This window comes from Leopardus geoffroyi, chromosome C3 (genome assembly GCF_018350155.1).
Source record: "Leopardus geoffroyi isolate Oge1 chromosome C3, O.geoffroyi_Oge1_pat1.0, whole genome shotgun sequence".
NCBI lineage: Eukaryota > Metazoa > Chordata > Mammalia > Carnivora > Felidae > Leopardus > Leopardus geoffroyi.
Genome location: NC_059338.1, coordinates 47,995,534 through 48,020,268, shown reverse-complemented (window position 1 = coordinate 48,020,268; position 24,735 = coordinate 47,995,534). Strand labels below are relative to the sequence as shown.

The following is a 24,735-nucleotide window of genomic DNA, read 5'->3' as shown; positions in this document are numbered from 1 at the left end:
AATTGACGAGCTTCATGGTAGTGCACTTAAATTCAGGGTCACACTTGGTAACTGCTAACAGAACAGATTTAAAACCACAAACAGCACAACTGGAACATTTGTATTGATACACCATTGGGAATAACTAACATGCTGTTACTAATCAGTATCATTCTCACCTTGTGGGTTTCCTGTGCTCATGGACAAGGTAAGTTGAAAAGACATCTGAACACTCGATTTCCTTCTTAAATGTGACTTCATATCATATCTAGTTTCATGTGTCTGTATTTTTTAATGAATTTACTAGTTAAAATAGTCTGTATTGTGACACCATAATGGGATATAACTTTATAGGAAAATTACCTCGTGTTTATCTAAGGGGAAAATAAAATAAATTCTGTTTTCTTTTTCCTAAGTTTGTCAGAAAAAGGACTCTCAATGTGGAGATATGTGAGTATACTCACACAACTTTAGGCAATATGTCACAAGAAAAGTGAGGTGCTGACTTCAAAATAAATATATGGAGGTTTCTTTTTTAATTTTATTTATTTATTTATTTATTTATTTATTTATTTATTTATTTTAGTTTATTTATTTTGAGAAAGAGAGGCCACAAGCAGGAGAGGGGCAGAGAGAGAGGGAGATAGACAATCCCAAGCAAGCTCCACACTGTCAGTGCAGAGCCCTATGCAGGGCTTGAACTCACAAACCGTGAGATCATGATCTGAGCTAAAATCAAGAGTCAGACACTTAACTGACTGAGCCACACAGATGGCCCAAGGTTTCTTGTTTTAATGCAAGAAAACCTTTGGGAGCAATGGATATCTTCATAATCTTGTATATGATGATATATAATCTTGTATATGATGATATATAATCTTGTATATGATGAATTCACATGTCAAAACTGCTTAAATTTAGGGGAAGTAAAATATTTGTCATATTTTTCAACTATTGAGGTTCACTTAAAATATGAATTAATCAGTAAAAATCAATACTTAATAGTAATTTCTCTCAATACAAAACGACACTTTTTGGTTGGGATAAAGTCATTCTAAAATATTTTGGATTTGAACAAGTAGGAAAGCCTGTGCTATTATTCACAATATGTGGATATTTAATTTTTAAAAACTACCTAAAACCTAAAAATATCTGTCTTTACAGAACAGAATAAGTATTTGTCCTAAGCTAGTAGTTTAGTAAAATAAAGTAATTGATGTTTTATTTGGAGAAAACCGCTATCCCAATTCATTCATGTGAAAGAACTTATTAAATCAGACATTTCAAATACATGCAGTTTACCATATTTCAATTATACCTTAATAAAGCTGTGGTAAGCAATTATAATCAATTTAATATTTCAACAAAATTAGCATTAAGACAATAAATTTTAATTTACATTTCTGAGTCCACTGGTAAGTATTGAGTAAATAAATAAAAATTTTCAGAGCATTAACTGTAGCACTGATTTGTTTTCACCTTTGGAGTAATATATTTTCTAGATTATATCTCTGAATACAATCCTTATGTATTAAAAATTATATCTTATGATATAACAAATATAATTGGTAGCTTTTTAAGCTTGTCTTCAGAGAGCAATTTCTTTTTGTGTATTAGTTCTAATAGCTTTCTCTTGCATGTGTAAAATCTTTAAGATTTTTATTTGTATAACTACATTTTTCTCCTTCCTTAACATCTTTATAAATTTTTCATTATGATATCTTTTTAAAGTCTCTGATTTCTTTTAAAAGCAAAGCCTCTCATTTCCAGATTATTGTAAATGAAATCGCTACTGTGCTTTAGGGTACTTCATTACAGCATTTGTGAGTAGGACATAAATCACTATGCTTTACTCCTGAATTCACTAGAATTTATTTTCGTAATTTGTCCCACACTGAGTTTTAGATGCTATTTAAGACTATATTCAGGCAACTTCTTTTCCTAGCAACAGAAGTAAGAACAATACAACAAAGGGTCCTGTCCAGTTTAAAACTATCCTCACTCAGTAACTCTTTTCTGAAAGTACCTTTAAGAAGAATGCCCTGTAAATTTGGGTTGTACCAATGTTTCTCAAAGGAGACATGAACCCGTTTGGTGGAAGCAGACTGTTTCATAGATAGAACACATAATAGAATATGTCTTTGTGTGTTTAGTGGCACGGGTAGCATTGTGTTTCTGCAAGATTCCGATGCTGAAATCCTAACTCCCAGGACTTAAGAGTGACAGTATACAGAGACAGGGTCTTTAAAGGGGAAGTTGAGTTAAATCAAGGTCATTAGGGTGGGCCCTCACCCAATAAAACTGGTGTTCATATAAGAGGAGCAAATTAGGAAATTAGGACACAAAGAGAAGAAGATGTGAAGACACAGGGAAAGGAGACCATCTACAAACCAGGGAGAGATGCCACAGAAGAAACCATTCCTGCTGATACCAGATCTCGGACTTCTAGCTTCTAGAATTACAAGAAAATAAATTTCTGTTATTTAGGACACCCAGTTTATAATTATAGTTTTATATGCATACATGTTTATATATCCTATGTATAATGTGTTGCCTAGAGTAGGAGAAGAGGGGTGGAAATGGCTAAGGTTTCTGAGGGGAGGTATGCATGAGACACAGGAAAGAAGAGACACCGGAAATGAGTGGAGAACTGCAAAGAGTTTGAGCATCCCACCAGAAGCAAAGTTCTTAGACCTGGGAAGCTTAGTGGATAGACCTACTTTTATTCTTTTTCTCAGTGTTTACTTCTTCTGTGTGATCTTAATCTTGGAAATACTTCTGAAGAACTCAAACAACACAAACACCTCAAATACCTTTGTATTCTTAGTTATAGACTGCCCCAGCTCTTGAATCACAAATACAAGTGGAACAATTAACTTAAATAGAATCATAAAGTCATCAATGTGATTATTAAAATAGAATTACTCATTCATGTATGATACTATTTTTTTTTCTTAAGGAAGAACTTGTGGTTTTCCAGAAATAAAACATGGAAACATATATGATGAAGACAGATATAAACACAACTTCCCAGTTGCTCTGGGAAAGTATTTCTACTACTCGTGTGATCACAGCTTTGCGTCTCCTTCACAATCACTCTGGACTAAAATAACCTGCACAGAGGAAGGATGGTCACCAACACCAAAGTGTATCAGTGAGTAAATACCCTGGTTATTATCTGGATGAATTATTTAGTGTGTTCAGTGAGTGGAGAAGTGGATGCCAGGGGGTAGATCACAGAATCACAGAACAATTAGACAATCACAGAATCAGGGGCTGGAGGAACCAATCAGCAAAGACAAGGTAGTCTTTCCTCCTTTTATAAGAAACTGTTTGTGGAAATCAAATCAGAAAAAAAACAAGATACAAACTTTTGTCTAAACCTTTTCATTTCATTTTAATTTAATTTAATTTAATTTAATTTAATTTTATTTTATTTTTTTTTAAATATGAAATTTATTGTCAAATTGGTTTCCATACAACACCCGGTGCTCATCCCAACAGATGCCCTCCTCAATACCCATCATCCACCCTCCCCTCCCTCCCACCCCCCATCAACCCTCAGTTTGTTCTGTTTTTAAGACTCTTATATTTTGGCTCCCTCCCTCTCTAACCTCTTTTTTTTTCCTTGCTCTCCCCCATGGTCTTCTGTTAAGTTTCTCAGGGCTGGTTCAACATTCGCAAATCAATCAATGTGATACATCACCTTAATAAAAGAAAAGATAAGAACCATATGATCTTGTCAATCGATGCAGAAAAAGCAATTGACAAAATTCAGCATCCTTTCTTAATAAAAACCCTCGAGAAAGTCAGGATAGAAGGAACATACTTAAACATCATAAAAGCCATTTATAAATCTTTTCATTTTAAATACTGGTGGTCAATACTGTTAACTGCTAGTATTTAAACACACTCATTGGTAATTGTATGACTGTAGGTTTTCTCAAGAGAGTTTATTTTTATGTGTAATATCAGATTCAAAATGTGCTGTTTCTTTGAATATCCAAGAAGAATTTTACTATTATCCTTAATTTTGTGCTTTTTGTTAATCACGTCTTTTTAAAAAAATTATTTAACATTTACTTATTTTTGAGAGAGAGACAGAGACAGAATGTAAGCGGGAGAGGCACAGAGACAGAGGGAGACACAGAATCTGAGGCAGGCTCCAGGCTCTGAGCTGTCCATGCAGAGCCCCACACAGGGCTTATTAACAAACCACAAGATCATGACCTGAAGTTGGACTGAGCCACCCAGGCACCCCTCACATCTTTGTTTTTTAAAATTACATCTGCCTTCCTCTCTCAATGAGCACAGAGAAAAGCAGAGTCATGAAGAAGACAGAGTCATCAAAGAGAAAAGCAAAAAAGGCACAGGAGATAAAAGTCATCTCCTCCTTCAGGAAGCAATTTAGACAATCAAATGAGAAACCAAAACTAACTTTTCTGATATCTAAAGGAATTTTACAAGTGTAGAGTGCTTTATATATACACATGATGATTGATGACGTTACATATTATTATTTTTAACTTGCATGAACTCATTTTTAAGAAACGAATTTTTGTGTGTGGTTTCTCTTTTGAAGCTTGCAAAATATAATATTCCTTCATTGCAAGATTTATATTAGTTATCTTTTGGGTCTTTAGGACAGTGCTTTTTCCCTTGGGTGGAAAATGGTCATTCTGCCTCTTCAGGACAAACACACCAGGAAGGTGACACTGCAAAAATTGTCTGTGATACAGATTATCGCCTTTTAAATAATCAGAGCAACATCACATGTACAGAGAGTGGCTGGTCCATCCCTCCTAAATGCAGTTCGACAGGTAAGTCTTTTGGGATCCTGTATTCTTTTTTATTTTAGAAAGAAGTAACATCATGAAACATATGCAGTGTTGCTGTTGTTGCTATTTTTGCCTTTTTAGTTTTAGGATTTCCGTTGTGTCTGAGTAGATATGAAAGTCTCTGGATAATCCTAGAAAATCATTTTGTCTTTACATGAATTCAATGTAGGCAATATTAGGAAACACTGGTCAAGAGCATAATGAAAATTTTCGAAAGACACTTTAATGTTTTAGTGATACAAATTTAATGTTTATAATGAAATTATGCAAAATCAGTTGACACAACATGAGAATAAATTCGATTTTGCAAGGTGTAATAGTTAGAATTCCACATTTGCAAAATCTTATTGCTAGGAAATCTTACTGCTAAATGCTAGTTGGCATTTACCTTTTTTGGCAAATGCTAAATTTATATCATTTAAAGAGAAGCACCAATGTATTGATAATTTCCACATTGTTAGAACTTTGTACTTCTGAAATTTAGGTTTCCAGGGTATAACTTACAACATAGAAATCTCCTTCATAAAAAAAAAAAAAAACTTGTCAAAAATAGGAATATATTGGAGCTGAAGTTGAGTTGGAGTTTTTCATACTTTTAATGGAAACAAAACAGTTGCTGAATGTGAATAAGGGTCTCAGAAATAATAAGATTCCTAAAGCATTGTCAAAGACTCTAAGGGAACAGTGTCTATTCTAGCCCTACTTATTTTCCCATTCATTATTAATTCATCTAATCAGTATTTATTGTGAACATTTATATGCCAAGCACTACCAAAACTGTTGGAGATCAATACTCTACAAGAGTCAGTATCTCTTTATTCATAGCCTATTATGTCAAGTGGAAAACCAGGAGTAATAATAATAATAATAATTTTAAAAATAAAAAAATAGAAAGTTAAAGATTAAAAGTCATGTACATTATAAAATATAATATTAATAGTGACCTGAGGAAGGGCACATTTTACATATGATAGTTTTCGAATCTTTTCCGACCTTCAGGATGGCATCTGGTAGAGGTTAAATAGCATTAAGACATCAAAAGATTTGGACTCACTGAAGCAAAACAAGGAGGCCAATGTGGCTGGCCCATGATGAGGCAAAGTGTTAGATTAATTAATTTAAAAGTTATAGGCTATAATATATATTGCAGATTTTAGCCTGTGTGCAATTAGAGGCCTCTGGGAGATTTAAGCAGGCAAGTGACAAAAAATGAGTTTCAAACAAGATCATTATGATTGCTATTTTGAAAATGAATCTGGAGTGATTAAGAAGAGAAAGGAGGAGGGCCAGTTAGGAGAATCTAGATGTGGCATGTTCTGGGGTACGATAAAATGGAGAAAAGAAGTATTTTTCTGGGGCTTTAGTTTATGTTATTTGCAATGTAGAAAAAGAGAGAATTAGACTGTCTGATACAGGCTGAATATTATAATATGTTAACTATACTTTTAAATAAATGGAAAACAAAAAAAATGAGAAGAATCTTAAACTCCAGGGGAGAAAAAAATATATATCTTTTTATGGAAATAAACAATATGTATACAAGGTGGGTCTGACAACTTGTTCACACAAAGAAAAATTCTGCAAATGAAACCACAATGAAATCTCATTCTTGGTGGAATGATAATTATCAAAAACACAAGAGATAACAAATGTTGGCGAGGATGTGGAGAAAAGGGAAACTTATGCACTGTTGGGAATGTAAATTAGTATAGCTGCTATGGAAAAGAGTATGGAGTTTCCTCAAAAATTAAATGCAGAAATACCATATGATGCAGTAATTCCACTACTGGGTATATATCCAAAGGAAATGAAGTTATGATCTTGAAGAGATGTCTGCACCCCCATGTTCATACCAACAGTATTTATAATTTTCAAGAGGTAGGAGTTATGTAAATTTCCACTCATGGATGAATGAATAAAGAAAATGTGACATATAATGGAGCATTATTCATCCACAAAAAAGAAGGAAATCCTGCCATTTGCAACAATATGCATGGACCTTGAGGGCATCGTGCTATGTGAACTAAGTTAAATAGAGAAACACAAATACTCTATGATCTCATGCATAGGTAGAATCTAAAAAAGCCAAACTCATAGAGACAGAAAGAATGGTGGCTGCCAGGGACGGGGTGTTGAGGGAAATGGGGAGATGTTGGTCAAGGTGTACAAACTTCCAGTTAGGAGATGAATCGCTTCTGGAGATCTAATGGGTAGCATGGTGACTCTAGGCTCAGCACAGAGCCTGATGTGGGGCTTGATCCCACAACTGTGAGATCATGACCGGAGGCAAAAATCAAGACTTGGACACTCAGCCAACTGAGCCAGCCAGGTGCCCCAAGAAAAAGAATTTAAAAGCATAAATATAATAAAAATGGCTTTTACGTTTATTTTTATTACCTATAGTTGCCCAATAGTGACCTTTACCATTGTGCTCTATGTCTTCATTTAGCTTCAGGTTACTGTCCGATGTCCTTATACTTCAGCCCTCAGAATTTCTTGGAGGTCATGTCTACTTGTAACAAATTCTCTTAGCTTTTGTTTATTGGAGAATGTCTTCATTTCTCCTTCAGTCTCGAAGGATACGATTAAAATTTCACCAATGAGTTCTTTCTTTCCTCAGAATCACACAAGTGTTGATATTACATATTGTGCTGCTTCTTAGATATATATGATATTTTGTATATAATCCCTAGTAATTTCACATAATATAGCAATACATTAAAAGAAGCAAATCAAAGTATGGTTTATGATAATACTTTTCAAAGGTGGCACAGTTTGAGTACTCTGACAAGGTCAGTTGTCAGTGATGGGGTTTTGGCGTGGTGCTAGGGTTTGGAGCTGATGGCCAAGAAAGAATTATTGAAGACATCTTTGGTGCAAAAAGGTGATTTTATGAAAGCACCAGGACAGGACCCTTGGGCAGAAAGAGCTGCACTGGGGTTGTGATGGGTAATTGATTATATACCGTCAGGTTGGGAGGGGGTTAGGGATAGAGTAAGTCTCTAAGTTATTTTGGAAGCAAGGTTTCCAAGACCTTGAGGGGCTAGGTGTTGTCAGGAAAATGCTTTTTATTACCTTTTAGTAAAACCTCAGTCATGAGACCCTTCCGATGTATATCAGGAGGCCATAAGCTTGGAGTATGGTTGCCAGAATATACCTTGGGGGAGTTGAGATAAAGGAAGTTTCCAAAGGAATTTTTATATTTTAAAGTAGACTTATAGGTTCCTGGGGGGTCAGGATAATGTTAAGCCAATATTTCCTTTTGCCCCTAGCAAAGTGTCATCGTCAAGGCAGCTGGGCTCCCAGAGCGAGGTCACTCTGCCTGTTTCAAGGACTTGTGAATAGGCTGTAGGCAGTAAAGGAATTTAATTTTTTATTTGCCTTAGTTTCCCACGTCACACGGCAAGCACTTAACCCCCTTTCCTTTGTTCTCGGGTAGCCAGGAGTGTCCGAGGAATATCACTCATATTCTACTTGGCTGGGGGTGGGGTGGGGGTGGCAGTGGTGGTGGTAGCTTGTACTTTGCCCTCAGCTTGCGTTATGCTCCCTCATCAGTCAGGAGTGGATGGTATATAGAAAGGAAACAAAGGGAGACGAGAAAACTAGCTTTATTTTAACTGTGCAAAAGCAAATTGTAAAGCTGATATTTTCAATTGTAAAGCTGATATGCCTTTTACCTTACGTCCCCTGAGGATAAGTCTTATTGTAATTCTAACTGAAATTTGCTATTCAACTGGTATGATAATCTTTTCTATTATGATGTGTATGTTTTTTCCACACCACCAAGCAATTATCTGACACCAGGAAGGTGTACTATTATTCAACTCAATTCTGACACTACGTACCTGGAGATAGCATAAAATCCCACAGATTAAGGGCTCAGTCCTACAAGACTGCCCCCATTCCCTTCACAAGCCAATTGCTAGTTCAGTGTGTCTGCTGTGCTTCTAACCAAATAGCTATAAATCAGAGGTTCCTATGACCTTCTCTGATTCAATTAATTTACTAGAGCAGCTCACAGAATTAAAAAAAAAAAACAGAACAAAACCCATTTTGTTTACTAGGTTACTAGTTTATTACAAAAAGCTATTACAGGAATAGCCAGATGAGAGATGCACAGGGCGAGATATGTGGTAAGGGGTGTGGAGCTCCCACGCCCTCTCTGAGTTCACCACCCTCCTGGCACCTCCATGTGCTCTCCATCCCAGAAGCTCTCAAAACCCTGTCCATTTGGATTATTATGGAGGCTTCATTACATAGGCAGGGTTGATTAAATCATTGGCTATTGGCAATTGATTCAACCTGCAGCCCCTCTCCTCTTCCTGGGGGTCAGGATGGTAGGACTGCTAGTTCCAACTCTCTAAAGGCAGGGCTGACTCCTTGGGCAAGCAGCCCCCATCCTTGGTATTTACAAAAGACACCTCATTTACATAACTAAAGATACCTTTATCACACTCATCACTTAGGAAATTCCAATCATTTAGGAATTGGCTTAACATTAGGAGCTCTATGCCAGATGTGGGGTCAAAAACGAAATATATATTTGTTATAAATCATATCACAACTATTAACATGTGGCAAGTAAATTGGAATTGTGCATATTGGTAGCATAATATCTCACAGCTCTTTTTTGTTTGCTTAAAGAAATTTTCTTCTTTTTGTGTTTATAAGAATTTCGTTTATTATATTTTCTTTTTTGACCAAATATTTGTTGTATTGTATTCAATTATCACCTTATCTGCATCCGTTAAGATGTTTAATCACTAACATTCTTTCTCTGGGCTTGCAAGTTTGTACTCTGCTGGTTTAGAAGGTAGGTCATAAGATATAATGCCTTCACCAGGGACAAATCAATATTTCCTTTTACTGGAAGTTGATGGTAAATCTGTTATCTCGGGCGTCTCATGTCATTGAACTAACAGGCATAGAAGTGGATTATGTACACAGGCTGGGGATACTGAATTGAATTGGGGCAGGGTTATTGTTTACTACTATGTGATGAGAGCAGGGAAATTATATTTGAATGCATAAAATTCTGAGGCTCTCCCTTTACACTTACTCCTTTATCATGGCAAAGCCAAACTGACCCACTTCAAAACAACCAATCTTGGATCTTTTGCTGCAACGATGTGCTGGAACTTCTCTGTCTGACTCCTGGACTTCTACAAAGGCTCTCTTATCTAGGCGTAATTGTTGAAATTGGCGTTATCTAGGGGGTCCTAGACTGACTGAGAGGAGCTGGCTGCTTCAGGCTGCTTCAGGGTCCAGAGCCAGGGCCAAAGTCTGTGTACCTATTACTCTACACATAGGTGGGTGAGACTCCTCCCAAGTCCCTTGGCAGGTGGTGCTGGTTACAGGGTCAAAGTCAAATGGGTCTGTAGCCCAGTTCTCAGGGTTATGGAGCTGTTTCTGCAATTCCAGCTGGGGTGATGGTTGGTAAGTTGGCTGCCTGGGTGAAGGCTATCTTTTCAAACAGCTCTCCTTGTTCTTAGACTGCACCAGGGTTTCACAGTCTCCTACCTGGATCCCATATCTCCCAAAAAAGACACTTTGCCTGTAGATAGATGCCATATTGTAATTACTGGGAGGAGGGATTTATGAGGAATCTCTTTTCGCCCATCTTGCCGATGTCACTCATTCCTTGTGCTATTTTTGTTTTTATGTCTTAGTTTCTTTCTGTTCTGTCTGGAGCTGCTTGTTATTTGGCTTGATTTTTCTCATAATTCCATATATGTTCAGTTTTTATTTAGACAGATTGCTTTGGCTTTTTTCTTCTAGTCATTACATCACTTAAACATTTTTTTGACAACTATATATTTAGTTTCCACATGCTTATTTTAAAAATCATCTTTCTTCAGGTATGAATTATATACAATATGATTGACACATATGTGTGTGCAGGCTAATGATTTGACAAATGTTTACATGTATATAGCCACAATCCCAATCAAGCTAGAGACAATTTTGGAATGTTTCCACAAAACACTTTAGGTTTTGGCAATTATGGTTGACCTATTTTTTTAAAAAAATTTTTAAATGTTTAGTTATGTATTTATTTATTTTGTTTTTGAGAGAGAGAGAGAGAGAGAGAGGCAGAGGGGCAGAAAGAGAGGGAGACACAGAATCTGAAGCAGGCTCCAGGCTCTGAGCTGTCAGCATAGAGCCCGATGCCAGGCTTGAACCCACAAACTGTGAGATAATGACCTGAGCCAAAACCAAGAGTTGGACACCTAACCGACTAAGCCATCCAGGCACTCCTGCTGACCATTGGTATATATTCTTTTGTGAAATGTTGAATTTCCCCCCAATTTTAATTGGATAGTTTGTTCTATAATTCACTTGTAATAGTTCTTTAAGTAGTTGGGATAAAATTCCTTTATCAGATATGTAATTTGCAAATATCTTCTCACTTTCTGTGGCTTATCTTTTGTGTTTCTAACAGTTTATTTTCAGGAACAGATTTTTAGCCTGTGATGAAATCCAGACTGGCCATTTTTTTTGAAGTCTTTATTTAAATTCTAGTTAGTTAACATATAGTGTAATATTGGTTTCAGGAGTAGAATTTAGTGATTCATCAACCACATATAACACCCAGTGCTCATCACAAATGCCCTCCTTCGTACCCATCACTCATTTAGCCCAATTTCTACCTGTCTCCCCTCCAGCAACCCTCAATTTGTTCTCTATTGTTAAGAGCCTCTTATGGTTTGCCTCCTTCTCTCTTTTTTTCCTTGCCCTATGTTCATCTGTATTGTTTTTCAAATTCCACATATGAATGAAATCATATGATATTTGTTTTTCTCTAATTGACTTATTTCACATAGCATAATACTGTCTAGCTCTATCCACATCCTTGCAAATGGCAAGATTTCATTATTTTTGATGGATGAGTAATATTGCATTATATATATATATATATATATATATATATATATATATATATAACCTCCTCTTTATTTATTCATCAGTTGATGGATGTTTGGGCTCTTTTCATAATTCAGCTATTGTTGATTAATGCTGCTATAAATATTGGGGTACATGTGCCTCTTTGAATCAGTATTTTGTATCCTTTGGGTAAATAACTCATAGTGCAATTGCTAGGTTGTAGGGTAGTTCTATTTTTAATGTATTGAGGAACCTCCATACTGTTTGTATTCCCACCAACAGTGTAAGAGGGTTCCTCTTTCTTCACATCTGCTGCCAACATCTGTTGTTTCCTGTGTTGTTAATTTTAGGCATTTTGACAGATATGAAGTGATATCTCATTGAGGTTTTGATTTGTGTTTCCCCGATGATGAGCGGTGTTGAGCATCTTTTCATGTGTCTGTGGGCCATCTGGATGTCTTCTTTGGAAAAATGTCTACTCGTGTCTTCTGCCTATTTCTTAACTGGATTATTTGCTTTTTTGGGTGTTGAGTTTGATAAGTTCTTTATAGATTTTGGATACTAACCCTTATCTGATATGTTATTTGCAAATATCTTCTCCCATTTTGTCGGTTGCCTTTTAGTTTTGTTGATTATTTCCTTCGCTATATAGAAACGTTATCTTGAAGTCCCAATAGTTCATTTTTGCTTTAGTTTCCAGACATGGAAAGCTAAAGAGGTTGCTGCCTGTGTTCTCCTCTAAAATTTTGATTTCCTGTCTCCCATTTAGGTCTTTCATCCATTTTGAATTTATTTTTGTGTACAGTGTAAGAAAGTGGTCCAGTTTCATTCTTCTGCATGTTGCTGTCCAGTTTTCCCAACAACATGTGTTGAAAAGACTATCTTTTTTCCATTAGATATTACTTCTCGCTTTGTTGAAGATTATTTGACCATAGAATTGTGGGTCCGTTTCTGGGTTTTCTATTCTATTCCGTTGATCTATGTGTTGTTTTCGTGCTAGTACCACACTGTCTTGATGATACAGCTTGATGACTACAGCTTGAAATCCAGAAAGGTGATGTCTCCAGCTTTTCTTTTTTTTTTCGAGATTGCTTTGGCTATTCAGGGTCTTTTGTGGTTCCATACAAATTTTAGGGTTGTTTGCTGTAGTTCTGTGAAAAAATCCTCTGGTCTTTTGATAGGGATTGCATTAAGTGTGTAGTTGCTTTGGGTAGTTTGGACATTTTAACAATGTTTGTTCTTCCAATCTATGAGCATGGAATGCTTTTCCATTTATTTGTGTCCTTTTCAATTTCTTTCATAAATGTTCTATAGTTTTCAGAGTATAGAACTTTTATTACCTCTTTGGTTAGGTTTATTCCTAGGTACCTTATGGTGTTTGGTGCAATTGTAAATGTGATCAATTCCTTGATTTCTCTTTCTGCTGCTTTATTATTGGTGTATAGAAATACGACAGATTTCTGTATGTTGATTTTTTTTTTCAACGTTTATTTATTTTTGGGACAGAGAGAGACAGAGCATGAACAGGGGAGGGGCAGAGAGAGAGGGAGACACAGAATCAGAAACAGGCTCCAGGCTCTGAGCCATCAGCCCAGAGCCTGACGCGGGGCTCGAACTCACGGACCGCGAGATCGTGACCTGGCTGAAGTCAGACGCTTAACCGACTGCGCCACCCAGGCACCCCTCTGTATGTTGATATTGTATCCTGGGATGTTGCTGAGTTTGTGTATCAGTTCTAGAAATTTTTTTGTTGGAGTCTTGCAGGTTTTATATATAGAATATCATGTCACCTGCAAATAGTAAAAGTTTGACTTGTTCCTTGCTAATTTGGTTGCCTTTTATTTCTTTTCGTTGTCTGATTGATGAAGCTAAGACTCCCAGTACTATGTTAAATGACAATGGTGAGAGTAGACAGCCCTGTCTTGTTCTTGACCTTAGAGGAAAAGCTCTAAGTTTTTCCCTATTGATGATGATATTAGCTTTCATATACAGCCTTTATGATGTTGAGGTACATTCCCTCTATCGCTGTTTTGTTGAGGGTTTTTATCAAGAATGAATGCTGTATTTTCCTCCATCTTGCTGTATTTTGTCAAATGCTTTTTCTGCATCCATTGAGAGGATCATATGGTTATTATCCTTTCTTTTATTAATGTGGTATATCACACTGATTGATTTGTGAATATTGAACCAGCCCTGCAGTCCAGGAATAAATCCCACATGATCATGGTGAATAATTATTTTAATGTTCTGTTGCATTCTATTTGCTGGTATCTTGTTGAGAATATTTGCATCCATGCTCATCAGGGATATTGTCCTGTAATTCTCCTTTTTAGTGGGGTCTTTGTCTGGTTTTGGAATCAAGATAATGCTGGCCTTGTAGAATGAGTTTGGAAGTTGTCTTTCTATTTCTATTTTTTGGAACAATTTGAGAAGAATAGGTATTAACTCTTTGAATGTCTGGTAGAATTCTCCTGTGAAGTCATCTGGACTTTATGTTTGTTTGGAGATTTTTGATTACTAATTCAATTTCTTTGCTGGTTATGGGTCTTTCAAATTTTGTATTTCTTCCTGTTTCAGTTTTGGTAATTTACATGTTTCTAACAATTTATCCATTTCTTCCAGATTGCTCAATTTGTTGAAACATAAGTTTTCATACTATTCTCTTATAACTATTAATATTTATGTGGTGTTGGTTGTCATCTCTCCTCCTTCATTCGTGATTTTATTTATTTGGGTCCTTTCTCTTTTCTTCTTGATAAGCCTGGCTATGGGTTTATCAGTTTTACTAATTATTTCAAAGAACGAGCTCCTAGTTTCATTGATCCATTCTACTGTTTTTTGTTTGTTTGTTTCTATGATCATTTATTTCTGCTCTAATCTTTATTATTTCCCTTTTTCTGCTCCTTTACTCTTTATTTGCTGTTCTTTTTCTAGCTCCTTTAGGTGTAAGGTTAGGTTGTGTATTTGAGACTTTTCTTACTTCTTGCTTCCTTCTGATGACCACTTTTGGTGTATCCCAAAGGTTCTGGACTATCATGCTTTCATTTTCATTTGCTTCATGTATTTTTTAATTTCTTCTTTAATTTCCTGGTTAACCCATTCATGTTTAGTAGGATGTTCTTTAACCTCCATGTATTTGTGGTGTTTCCAATTTTTTTCTTGTGGTTGATTTCAAGTTTCATAGTGTTGTGTTCTGAATATATGTATAGAATGATCTCAGTCTTTTTCTACTTGTTGAGGGCTGATTTGTGACCCAATATGTAACCTATTCTGGAGAATGTTCTATGTACACTTGAGCAGAATGTGTATTCTGCTGCTTTAGATGAAATGTTTTGAATAAATCTGTTAAGTCCATCTGGACCAGTGTGTCATTCAAAGTCATTGTTTCCTCATTGATTTTCTGCTTAAATGATCTGTCCATTTCTATTAGTAGGGTGTTGAAGTCCCCCACTATTATTGTATTATTATCAATGAGTTTCTTTATATTTGTGATGAATTGATTTATATACTTGGGTGCTTCCAAGTTGAGGGTATAAACAATTACAATTGTTAGATCATCTTTTTGGATAGACCCTTTGTTATGATATAGTGCCCTTCTTCATCTCTTGTTACAGTCTTTGGTTCAAAATCTAGTTTGTCTGATATAAGTAAGGCTTCTCTGGCTTTCTTCTCTGGCTTTCTTCCATTAGCATGATAGATTGTTCTATCTGCAGGTGTGTTTAGGTCTAAAATGAGTCTCTTGTAGGCAGCATATTGATGGGTCTTGTTTTTTTTATCCATTCTGGTACCCTATTTCTTTTGGTTGGAGCATTTAGTGCATTTACCTATAGAGTGATTATCGATAGATATGAATGTGTCATTCATATGAGATGTGAGTGTCATTGTGTTACCTATGAAATTGATGTTTCCGGAGATTTTGTCTGTTCCTTTCTATCTTTGTTGCTTGTGGTCTTTCTTTCCCACTCAAAGAGTCTCCTTTAATACTTCTTGCAGGGCTGGTTTAGTGGTCATGAATTTCTTTAGTTTTTGTTTGTCTGGGAAACTCTTTATCTCTCTTTCTATTCTGAATAACAGCCTTGCTGGACAAAGTGTTCTTGGCTGTGCATTTTTCCCATTCAGCATGTTGAATATATCATGACATTCCTTTGTGGCCTGCCACATTTCTTTGGAGAGATCTGCTGTTAACTTTATTTGTCTTCCCTTGTAGGTTAGGAATTTCTTTTCCCTTGCCGATTTCAGGTTTCTTTCCTTATCTCTGTATTTTGCAAATTTTACTACAATATGTCTTGATGTTATCCTGCTTTTGTTGATTTTGATGGGAGTTCTGTGCCTCCTGGATTTGGATCTCTTTTTCCTTCCTCAGAATAGGGAACTTTTCAGCTATAATTTGCTCAAATTAACTTTCTGTCCCTTTTATCCTCTCTTCTTTCAGGACTCTTATGATATGAATATTATTATGCTTTATGGAATTGCTGAGTTCCCTAAGTCTACATTCATGATCTAATATTTTTCTTCCCCTCTTTTCAGTTTCATTATTTTCTACAGTTTTATCTTCTATATCACTTATTTGTTTCTGTTTCTTTCCATCCTTGTGTTCATTACATTCCGTCAGTTTAGCATCTTGGTTATAGCATTTTTTAATTTCTTCCTGACTAGTTTAATCAAGTATGTAATTTGCAAACATTTTTTTCATATTTTATGTCTTATCTTTTGAGTTTAAAATAGTTTATTTACAGGAACATATGCCTTAACTTTCAATGAAATACAAGTTGATCAATTTTTTAATTTTTTTATTTTGTGATCTACATAGGACATTTTTTCCAACTTCAAAGTTGCAAAGATTTATCATACTTTTTTTTTTTCCAGAAAGTTTACATATGTACTTTTAAATTCATGTCTGTGATTGATTTACGGTATTTTGTGTATGGAATAGGGTTCATCTTTTTTTCTTTTTTTCTCATACAGATTTTCAGTTGTTTTACTCACTTTGCTGGGAGTGGTATCATTTTACTCACTGAATATCTTGTCATATTTATCAAAAGTCTACTGAATATAGGAGAAGTGTGTTTGTGTCAATTTCTGTACTTTTAGCCTTTCACACTAATATTTATATTTATCCTCATATCTTTATGCCCTCCCTTGATTACTGTGGTGCGAGTCCTCCAATTTGTTCTTAATTGTGGAAGGCAGAATAATGGCCTCCCCAGTGGTGCCCAATAAGTTAGTATTGTTTAATCCTCTGAATATATGGGTTTCTTTTGTAGCAGCAGTAGAAAACTAACATTAATTTTTAAAACTGTTTTTGCTTTTCTAGCTGTTTTCCATTTTCTTTGAGTTTTAACATCACCTTGTCAGTTTCTACAGAAAGTCTACTTTATATATATGTATGTATGTATACTTGACACACAATGTTACATTAGTTTTAGGAGTACAACTAAGTGATTTAACAGATTTAACAAGATTATACATTATGCTATGTTCACAAGTATAGCTATCATCTGTCTCATTACATTATTTTCACAGTGTCATTGACTGTATTCCTTATGCTTTGCCTTTTATTCCTGTGACTTACTTATTCCATAACTGGAGGCATGTGTGTATTTCCCTCTCTCCTTTATCCTTTTTACCCAACCTCCCACTCCTCTTCCCTCTGGCAACCATCAGTTTGCCCTCTTTGTTTATAGTTCTGATTCTGCTTTTTGTTTGTTAATCTTTTTTTTTTTTTTTTTTTAGATTCTGGTCATGAGTGTAATAGTATTGTAATTGTCTTTCTTAGTCTGATTTATTTCACATAGCGTAATACCCTTTAGGTCCATACATGTTGCCTCAAATGAAATATGTCCAAGTCTTAATTAAAGTAAATAAATTCTTGATTTAGTCTTTAAGGAATTGACTACTTGTATCTATTTTACTAAGGGCCAAAATTACAATTCAAAAACAGGGTGACTATAAACCAAACTCTGATGTCAAATAATCTTTTAAAAATAATTTTCTTGTGGTTTATAAATTCACTTAAGGTTTATATAATTTATAATATTTATTTTACTAAACTCAAAGAGAAGATTATATCATTCCATATTTATTATTTATTATTTCATCTCCAAAGTTTAGAGAACATATTAAAGATAAAATATGTTGCTATAAATATGTAATGTAGTAGTTCTTATGGAATATCTTTAAAATACAAATAAAATGATGGTACTTAAAATCCAGTTTTTTTTTTCAGACCGAACTAAGTAATATAGTATATTTGTTTTATAAAATGTCCAGATTAAAAGAACAGTTGGAATCATGGAAAATTCTCCTATCATAAGCATTAAGAGAGTTATTTCCTGAGGAATAAGTGTATTTAAAGATACTTTAAGTACATTTGACAGCCCAAGAAATTCCACTTTGAGACATGAAATAGGCAGCTGGTGTGTGATCATAGAATGTGATATAAATTTGGGCTTCTTCAACATGTGGATTATATTTCAAGATAGATTACTAGCTGAGCTTATCCAGGGAATTACTGTATACCTAAAAAGAAGTCTGAGAACTTGGTCATAGGACACACTAATATTTAGAGTTCAGGAAATAAAGGGAGCCAACTAAGGAGATATTATATTAGCCACTTGTAGTTTTTCAAATCAACCTTTGCCTGCCACATATATTTTCCAGTCTTTTACTTTGAGCCCACCTATGTTACCATGTTTGAAGTGAGTTTCTTTTAGATGCCATACAGTTGGGTCTTGTTTATATGTCCACTTTACCATTTTCAGTCTTTTAACTGAAGTATTTAAACCATTTATACTTAAAGTCATTATTGATCGATGGGGCACCATGTAAGCCATTTTCTTGTTTGTCTTGTGTGTGTTTCCTGTGTCTCTAATTCCTGTTTTCTTGCCTTTCCTGTGGATTTTTTGGAACATTTTAATTCATTTTATTTTGATATATCTATATTGTTTTTGAGCATATCTCTTTGTATAGTTTTATGAGTGTTGCTGTAGATATTGAGATGCACATATATAGCTTATCATTCTGCCTGGTATTGACATCTTATCACATCAAGTGAAATGTAGAAACCTTGCTTCCATATAGGTCCACTTACTCTCCCCACATTAAAGTTCTTAAGTATTTCCAATGCATACATCATCATGTGATATAGTTTTGCTCAAATATCAAATAATATCAAATGATGTAATTTTGTACAAACACCAAACATAGTTTAACCAACTAATTAGGAGAAAGATAGTCTGTTATATTTCCCCTATTTTTACTAATTCCATTGTTTTCCCTTCATTCCAAAGTTTTAATTCCAAAGAATTCTTAATTCTTAATTCTTAATTCTTCTTCCCTTCATTTCAAAGTCTTCCAAGGACAAGTCTGCTGAAGACAAATTCTCTGTTTTCCTTTATCTCAGAATGTCTTCATTTCTCCCCTAAATCCTACAGAATAGTATAACTGGGTATAGAATTTGGGGTTGACAGTTCTTCCTGGGTCCATGGTCACAGATGAGTACCCCACTGATATTTGAGTCCTTTCTCTCCCAAAGGTTTGCATAATTTCTATCTAGCTGCTTTTGGTATTTTTTCCCCCTTTTCTTAATAGTTTTCAGCAGTTTGATTATGATGTATCTTGGCACAAATTTCTTTGGGTTCAATGTATTTGGAGATTTCTCAACTTTTTTGGTATATACATTTATGTCTTATGACCAATTTGGGAAATTTTCAGCCATTATTTTTTGAAATATTTTTTCATCTCTAATCCCTTCCTCTTTCTTTTTCTCAGTATCTACTCTTTGCTATCTTCTCGTAGGTCCCTGAAGCTCTGTCCATTTTTTTTTGTTTGCTTCTTTTCAGTCTACTTCCAAAATGAATAATTTGTATTGCTGTATATTCAAGTTTATTTATCCTTCTTGCATCTGCAATCTATTACTGAGCCCATCCAGTGAGTTTATTTTTTACTTTTTTTTTTTTTTTTAATATTTTTTTTGAGTTTGGATTTTTAAAATTTTTTTTAAAATATGAAATTTATTGGGGCGCCTGGGTGGCGCAGTCGGTTAAGCATCCGACTTCAGCCAGGTCACGATCTCGCGGTCCGTGAGTTCGAGCCCCGCGTCGGGCTCTGGGCTGATGGCTCAGAGCCTGGAGCCTGTTTCTGATTCTGTGTCTCCCTCTCTCTCTGCCCCTCCCCCGTTCATGCTCTGTCTCTCTCTGTCCCAAAACTAAATAAACGTTGAAAAAAAAAAAATTAAAAAAAAAATATGAAATTTATTGTCAAATTGGTTTCCATACAACACCCAGTGCTGATCCCAAAAGGTGTCCTCCTCAATATCCATCACCCACCCTCCCCTCCTTCCCACCCCCCATCAACTCTCAGTTTGTTCTCAGTTTTTAAGAGTCTCTTATGCTTTGGCTCTCTCCCTCTCTAACCTCTTTTTTTTTTCTTCCCCTCCCCCATGGACTTCTGTTAAGTTTCTCAGAAACTCCAGGAAGTAGCGACGGCTAATGAACAGATCAAAAATGATTTAAGCAATATAACAGAAAATGAATTTAAAATAATAGTCATAAAATTAATCACTGGGCTTGAAAAAAGTATAGAGGATAGCAGAGAATCTATTGCTACAGAGATCAAGGGACTAAGAAACAGTCAGGAGGAGCTAAAAAATGCTATAAATGAGGTGCAAAATGAAATGGAGGTGACCACCACTTGGATTGAAAAAATATTTTAATGTTTATTGTTTATTTTTGAGAGAGAGAGAGAGAAAGAGGGAGAGATAGAGAGATAGAGAGACAGAATGTGAGTGGGGGAGGGGAAGAGAGAGAGGGAGACACAAGATCCAAAGCAGGCTCCAGGCTCTGAGCTGTCAGCACAGAGCCAGATGTGAGACTGGAGCTCACGAGAACCGTGAGGTCATGATATGAGCCAAAGTCAGACACTTAACCGACAGAGCCACTCAGTTGCCCCCATCCAGTGAGTTTAAAAAAGAATTCTGTTACATTTTTAGTTCTGTAATTCCTCTATATTTTTATTGCTTTATTGAATTTTTAAAAACCATTGTCAATTCCAATATCTGTGTCATATCAGTATGGTTTTCTGTTGATTTTCTTTTCTCTTTTGAGATTCTCCTGGTCCTTGCTTTGATGAATGATTTTCAATTGTATTCTGGACATTTGGGGTATTATGTTTCAAAATTCTGCATTTTATTGAAATATTTTATTTATTAGGTCCTCTCTACCATCATGCAGGGTACAAGTTCAGGCTTCCCACTTGGCCTCCACTGACACCATGGGAAGGGGGAGGGGTATCCTATTCCCTAGGAGTGTGGGTAGAAATCTAGGCTCCTTACTTGGCCTTCGCTGATCAAGATGGAGAAAGGGGTGGTTTTAGGTTTCTTCTGTGGTGTTTCTTGGAAATAATTCAGGTATTGTAAGAAATGTCTCTGTCTTGCTAGGCCTAGGCAATGTCTTATGTTGGTTTTTACAATATGTTTAGGATTTTTAGTCATACTTAGCAGAAGGAATACACAGAAGTATTTTTCCCTCATCATGTCCAGACTAGGAAGCCAGCAGTTCCCTTTCACATTATACAAATTTGTAATTCTTTGAATTTTATCAAAGGGATAGATATTTATTTTGTAATAAAAATGGAAAAAATCAATAAAAAATGACTAGAGATCCAATAGACATTACAATATGTTGTATATATTTTAAAAAAAGGACATTTCTTCATGTAAGTTACCTAGCTGTTTAGCATACATTCTCTAAAAAAAGCATTTTTAATACTGAAATAATGCAAAGGAGATATATTTGTTAATGTTTTATGCATGCTTTCATGTGGGGTGAAAGGAAGGGCTTAAAAGTGGAACCGTCATTTTAAGTGATTAAAATTTCTTTAATGAATCATTTATGTCATCAGAAATCACAAGTGTTGATATTACGTACTGAGCTATATTTTTATTCCTTTATTTTAACCTGTGTTTTCCTTTGGTCTTTCAATAAATCAAACGTTTTTTTAGACCCTAAAAGAAAATGTGGGCCTCCTCCACCTATCGACAATGGAGACATTACCTCATTCCCATTATCAGCGTATGCTCCAGGATCATTAGTTGAGTACCAGTGCCAGTCCTTCTATGAACTTCAGGGAAACAAGAATATAATATGTAGTCATGGACAGTGGTCAGAACCACCAAAGTGCTTGGGTAAATATTTTAACATCATCATAGATCCTGGGTAATGAATATGATGTATTTGTAGAATTTGTATTTGTAGAATTTTCATGGATTAACAAGCAACCATTCCGTTGAATGACTACCAAATATTAACATGTGAGAAAATAAAGTTGGAAAAATTCTTGTTCAAGCAATAACAGCAACAAAAGATCTTTAATCAAAGCTCTTCCTATGATAACTGACATTTGGTATCTTAGATTATAATATTTAATTATTACACATTAAACACAGCACCTCATTTTTATATCCTGAATTGTTTAAAATGATTTAAATCTACATGACGGATTTTCAGTGAGTTGGCTTGGAAAGATTTGAGAATGAAGCCCTAGACGAATGTAGAATATTCTAGTTGAAAGTCTGAGATTCTGTGGAAAATATTTGTATGCTAATTAATGTTTTATGTTCATTTTTTTATACTTTCAGATGCATGTGTGATATCAGAAGAAGTCATGGATAAACATAACATACAGTTACGATGGAGACATGAAAAAAAATTTTATTCTAAAACAGGAGATATTATTGAATTTGTATGTAAAAGTGGATATCATAAAAAGACACCACATCACACATTTCGAATAACCTGTCAGGAAGGGAAACTGGAATATCCCACTTGTGTAAAAAACAATGGCTAAAATGCAGTCCTGAAATTAAAATATGTACATTTATTCTGAATTTTTCATTATGAATCCAGTTCTTCTCAGTTATTGTTTCAACTATTGCTTAACCAATTTTTATTCATAACTCAGAATTTGTGTTAAATAATATGTGGTTGCTATAATCTGAGAGTCAAGTGAATCATTTCTTAAAAGCACTACATTATAATTTGGTGAACCAAAATGCTGTGTCCTATTCATGAAATATCTGTGGCAAGAAATTAGATGAGATCACTTCAGTGCTTGCTTCTATCCATCTTTCTCCTAACTTTCTCAAAGATTTCTCCACAACTCTTGAGAATGCCTGAGGTTCTCCATTTCAGAGGCAATGGGGAAAAATGCACCCATCTTCAAAATAATATTACTTCACAAACCTATAGAAGCCTATGTCATATCTTTGTTAGTAATAAGATGTAAGTAGTTATCATTTACTTTTGCTTATCGATAAATGGATATATATGCCAAAAAATGATGAAATGCATGTCTCCTACAAGATGTCTCTCTAGCAAACGTAATAATTCAAACAAATCATAAAGAGGAATTTGAATCTAATTAGGTACATAACTATTATAACATGACATTAACAGAGATTTTAAAAGTCCAATAACAAGTATAGATGCACACACACACACACACACACACACTATGCTTTGAACACTGAATAAATGTTTATAGAACAAAGGTTGGCAGGAAGTATAACAATATTTATAATAACTATAATTAAATTCAGATTATCTCTAAATTCTCCAATTTAGAAGATTTATTCTCCAATTTTTCTATCTTTAACATATATTACCTTTGAACCATAAGATATGCTATTTTAAAATAAAGATATGTAGAAAGTAAGACAATACACTTTGAGAACCATAAAGACCTCTTCGGTGATGATCTTCAGATCGAAAAACATTTTCATGATTTTGCTGTAATAGGCGGCTTTGGAAACATTCAACAATAAGAGTCTAAACTATGATTTTTAGGGCTGCCTGGGTGACTCAGTCGGTTAAACATCTAACTTTGGCTTAGGTCATGATCTCGCAGTCTGCTCTGTGAGTTCGAGCTCGGCATCAGGCTCTGTGCTGACAGCTCACAGCCTGGAGCCTGCTTCAGATTCTGTGTCTCCCTCTCTCTCTGCTCCTCCCCAGCTCACGCTCTGTCTCTGTCTCTCAAAAATAAATGTTAAAAAAAATTTTTTTTTAATTAAAAAAAATTTTAACTATGATTTTTATGTTCATTTCAAACAATACTTAGTTAAAATCAGTTGACTGAACATTTTAAATTTCTCCAAAATGCAACTTTAAGATAAAAATAAAGATATACATAATTAAGATAAAAACATTTTAAGGTGATATCTTGTAACTTTGCATTGCATCAAATCTAGCTGCATTCTTAACTTTTAAGAATTAACACATGAATCACTGTGTAATCATAACCTACTTTAAAAACCTATGTAAATGACAGCCATATATTTCCTACTTAATACATTTAAGTCTCATCTAACCACCACAGAGAAACTAAAAATTTGTTGCAAATACACTTATTTTATAAAAGTTGTTTTTTTGATGTTTATGTAGTAAATCTAATCATAATTCCTTCATTTACTTTCGAATTAACAAAAACTTTATCTTCATTATCTTTGTGGCTTTTCCATAAATCTAAAATTATTCCAAACCAAAAGCTTTATATAAATCATAATATTTTAAATATTTCCTTTGGACATTTAATTTTACATTAACTGAATTTAAAACAACTGTGATAATATAAAAAAAATGCATTCAATCTCCTAAAACAATTTCCTTTGAAAAATCTTACTTTCACATGTAAAAGGATTGGCTATTTAATGCCTTTTTTCTTTGGAATCACATACATTAAAAAGTAATCAATTACTAAAGGGCTCACTCTTAATTTTGTTAATAGCACAGTTAGTATTAATAGATTCACGATGTCATTTTCTAAGATTTTGGTGAGTGTTGATTATATTTATACAATTAACTGTGGAACACCTGTGCTACTTTTTAATATTGATCATAGTCCATATTTATGAGCAACCCAAGCTGGTTACAAGAGCAAAGACACTAGGAAAGGCAATAATCTTTTTCAAGAGATGATTTTTTTTTTGTAAGGATTTCAAAATATTTTTTATTTAAATTCCAGTTCACATGCAATGTGA

General features: G+C 34.7%; 1 protein-coding gene across 2 annotated transcripts; it reads left to right on the top strand.

Moving 5' to 3' along the window:
* Nucleotides 1-22,594, top strand: LOC123584992 (complement factor H-related protein 2-like). 2 transcript variants are annotated; one of them, XM_045452718.1, is made up of 5 exons: nucleotides 7-187; nucleotides 2,939-3,133; nucleotides 4,623-4,799; nucleotides 21,703-21,885; nucleotides 22,339-22,594. In XM_045452718.1, exons 1-5 carry the CDS (start codon nucleotides 130-132, stop codon nucleotides 22,545-22,547), a joined length of 822 nt encoding a protein of 273 aa, XP_045308674.1. In that variant the 5' UTR covers nucleotides 7-129; the 3' UTR covers nucleotides 22,548-22,594. The 2 variants fall into 2 exon arrangements, with proteins under 2 accessions (XP_045308675.1, XP_045308674.1); XM_045452719.1 differs by lacking the exon at nucleotides 4,623-4,799 and having other exon boundaries at nucleotides 1-187.
* Nucleotides 22,595-24,735: the final 2,141 nt, after the last annotated feature.

Coding starts and splice junctions, on each gene's coding strand:
- LOC123584992 (XM_045452718.1), top strand. CDS start 130: ATGCTGTTACTAATCAGTATCATTCTCACCTTGTGGGTTTCCTGTGCT. Junction 188..2,938: donor TTCCTGTGCTCATGGACAAG/GTAAGTTGAAAA, acceptor TTTTTTCTTAAG/GAAGAACTTGTGGTTTTCCA. Junction 4,800..21,702: donor TCCTAAATGCAGTTCGACAG/GTAAGTCTTTTG, acceptor ACGTTTTTTTAG/ACCCTAAAAGAAAATGTGGG.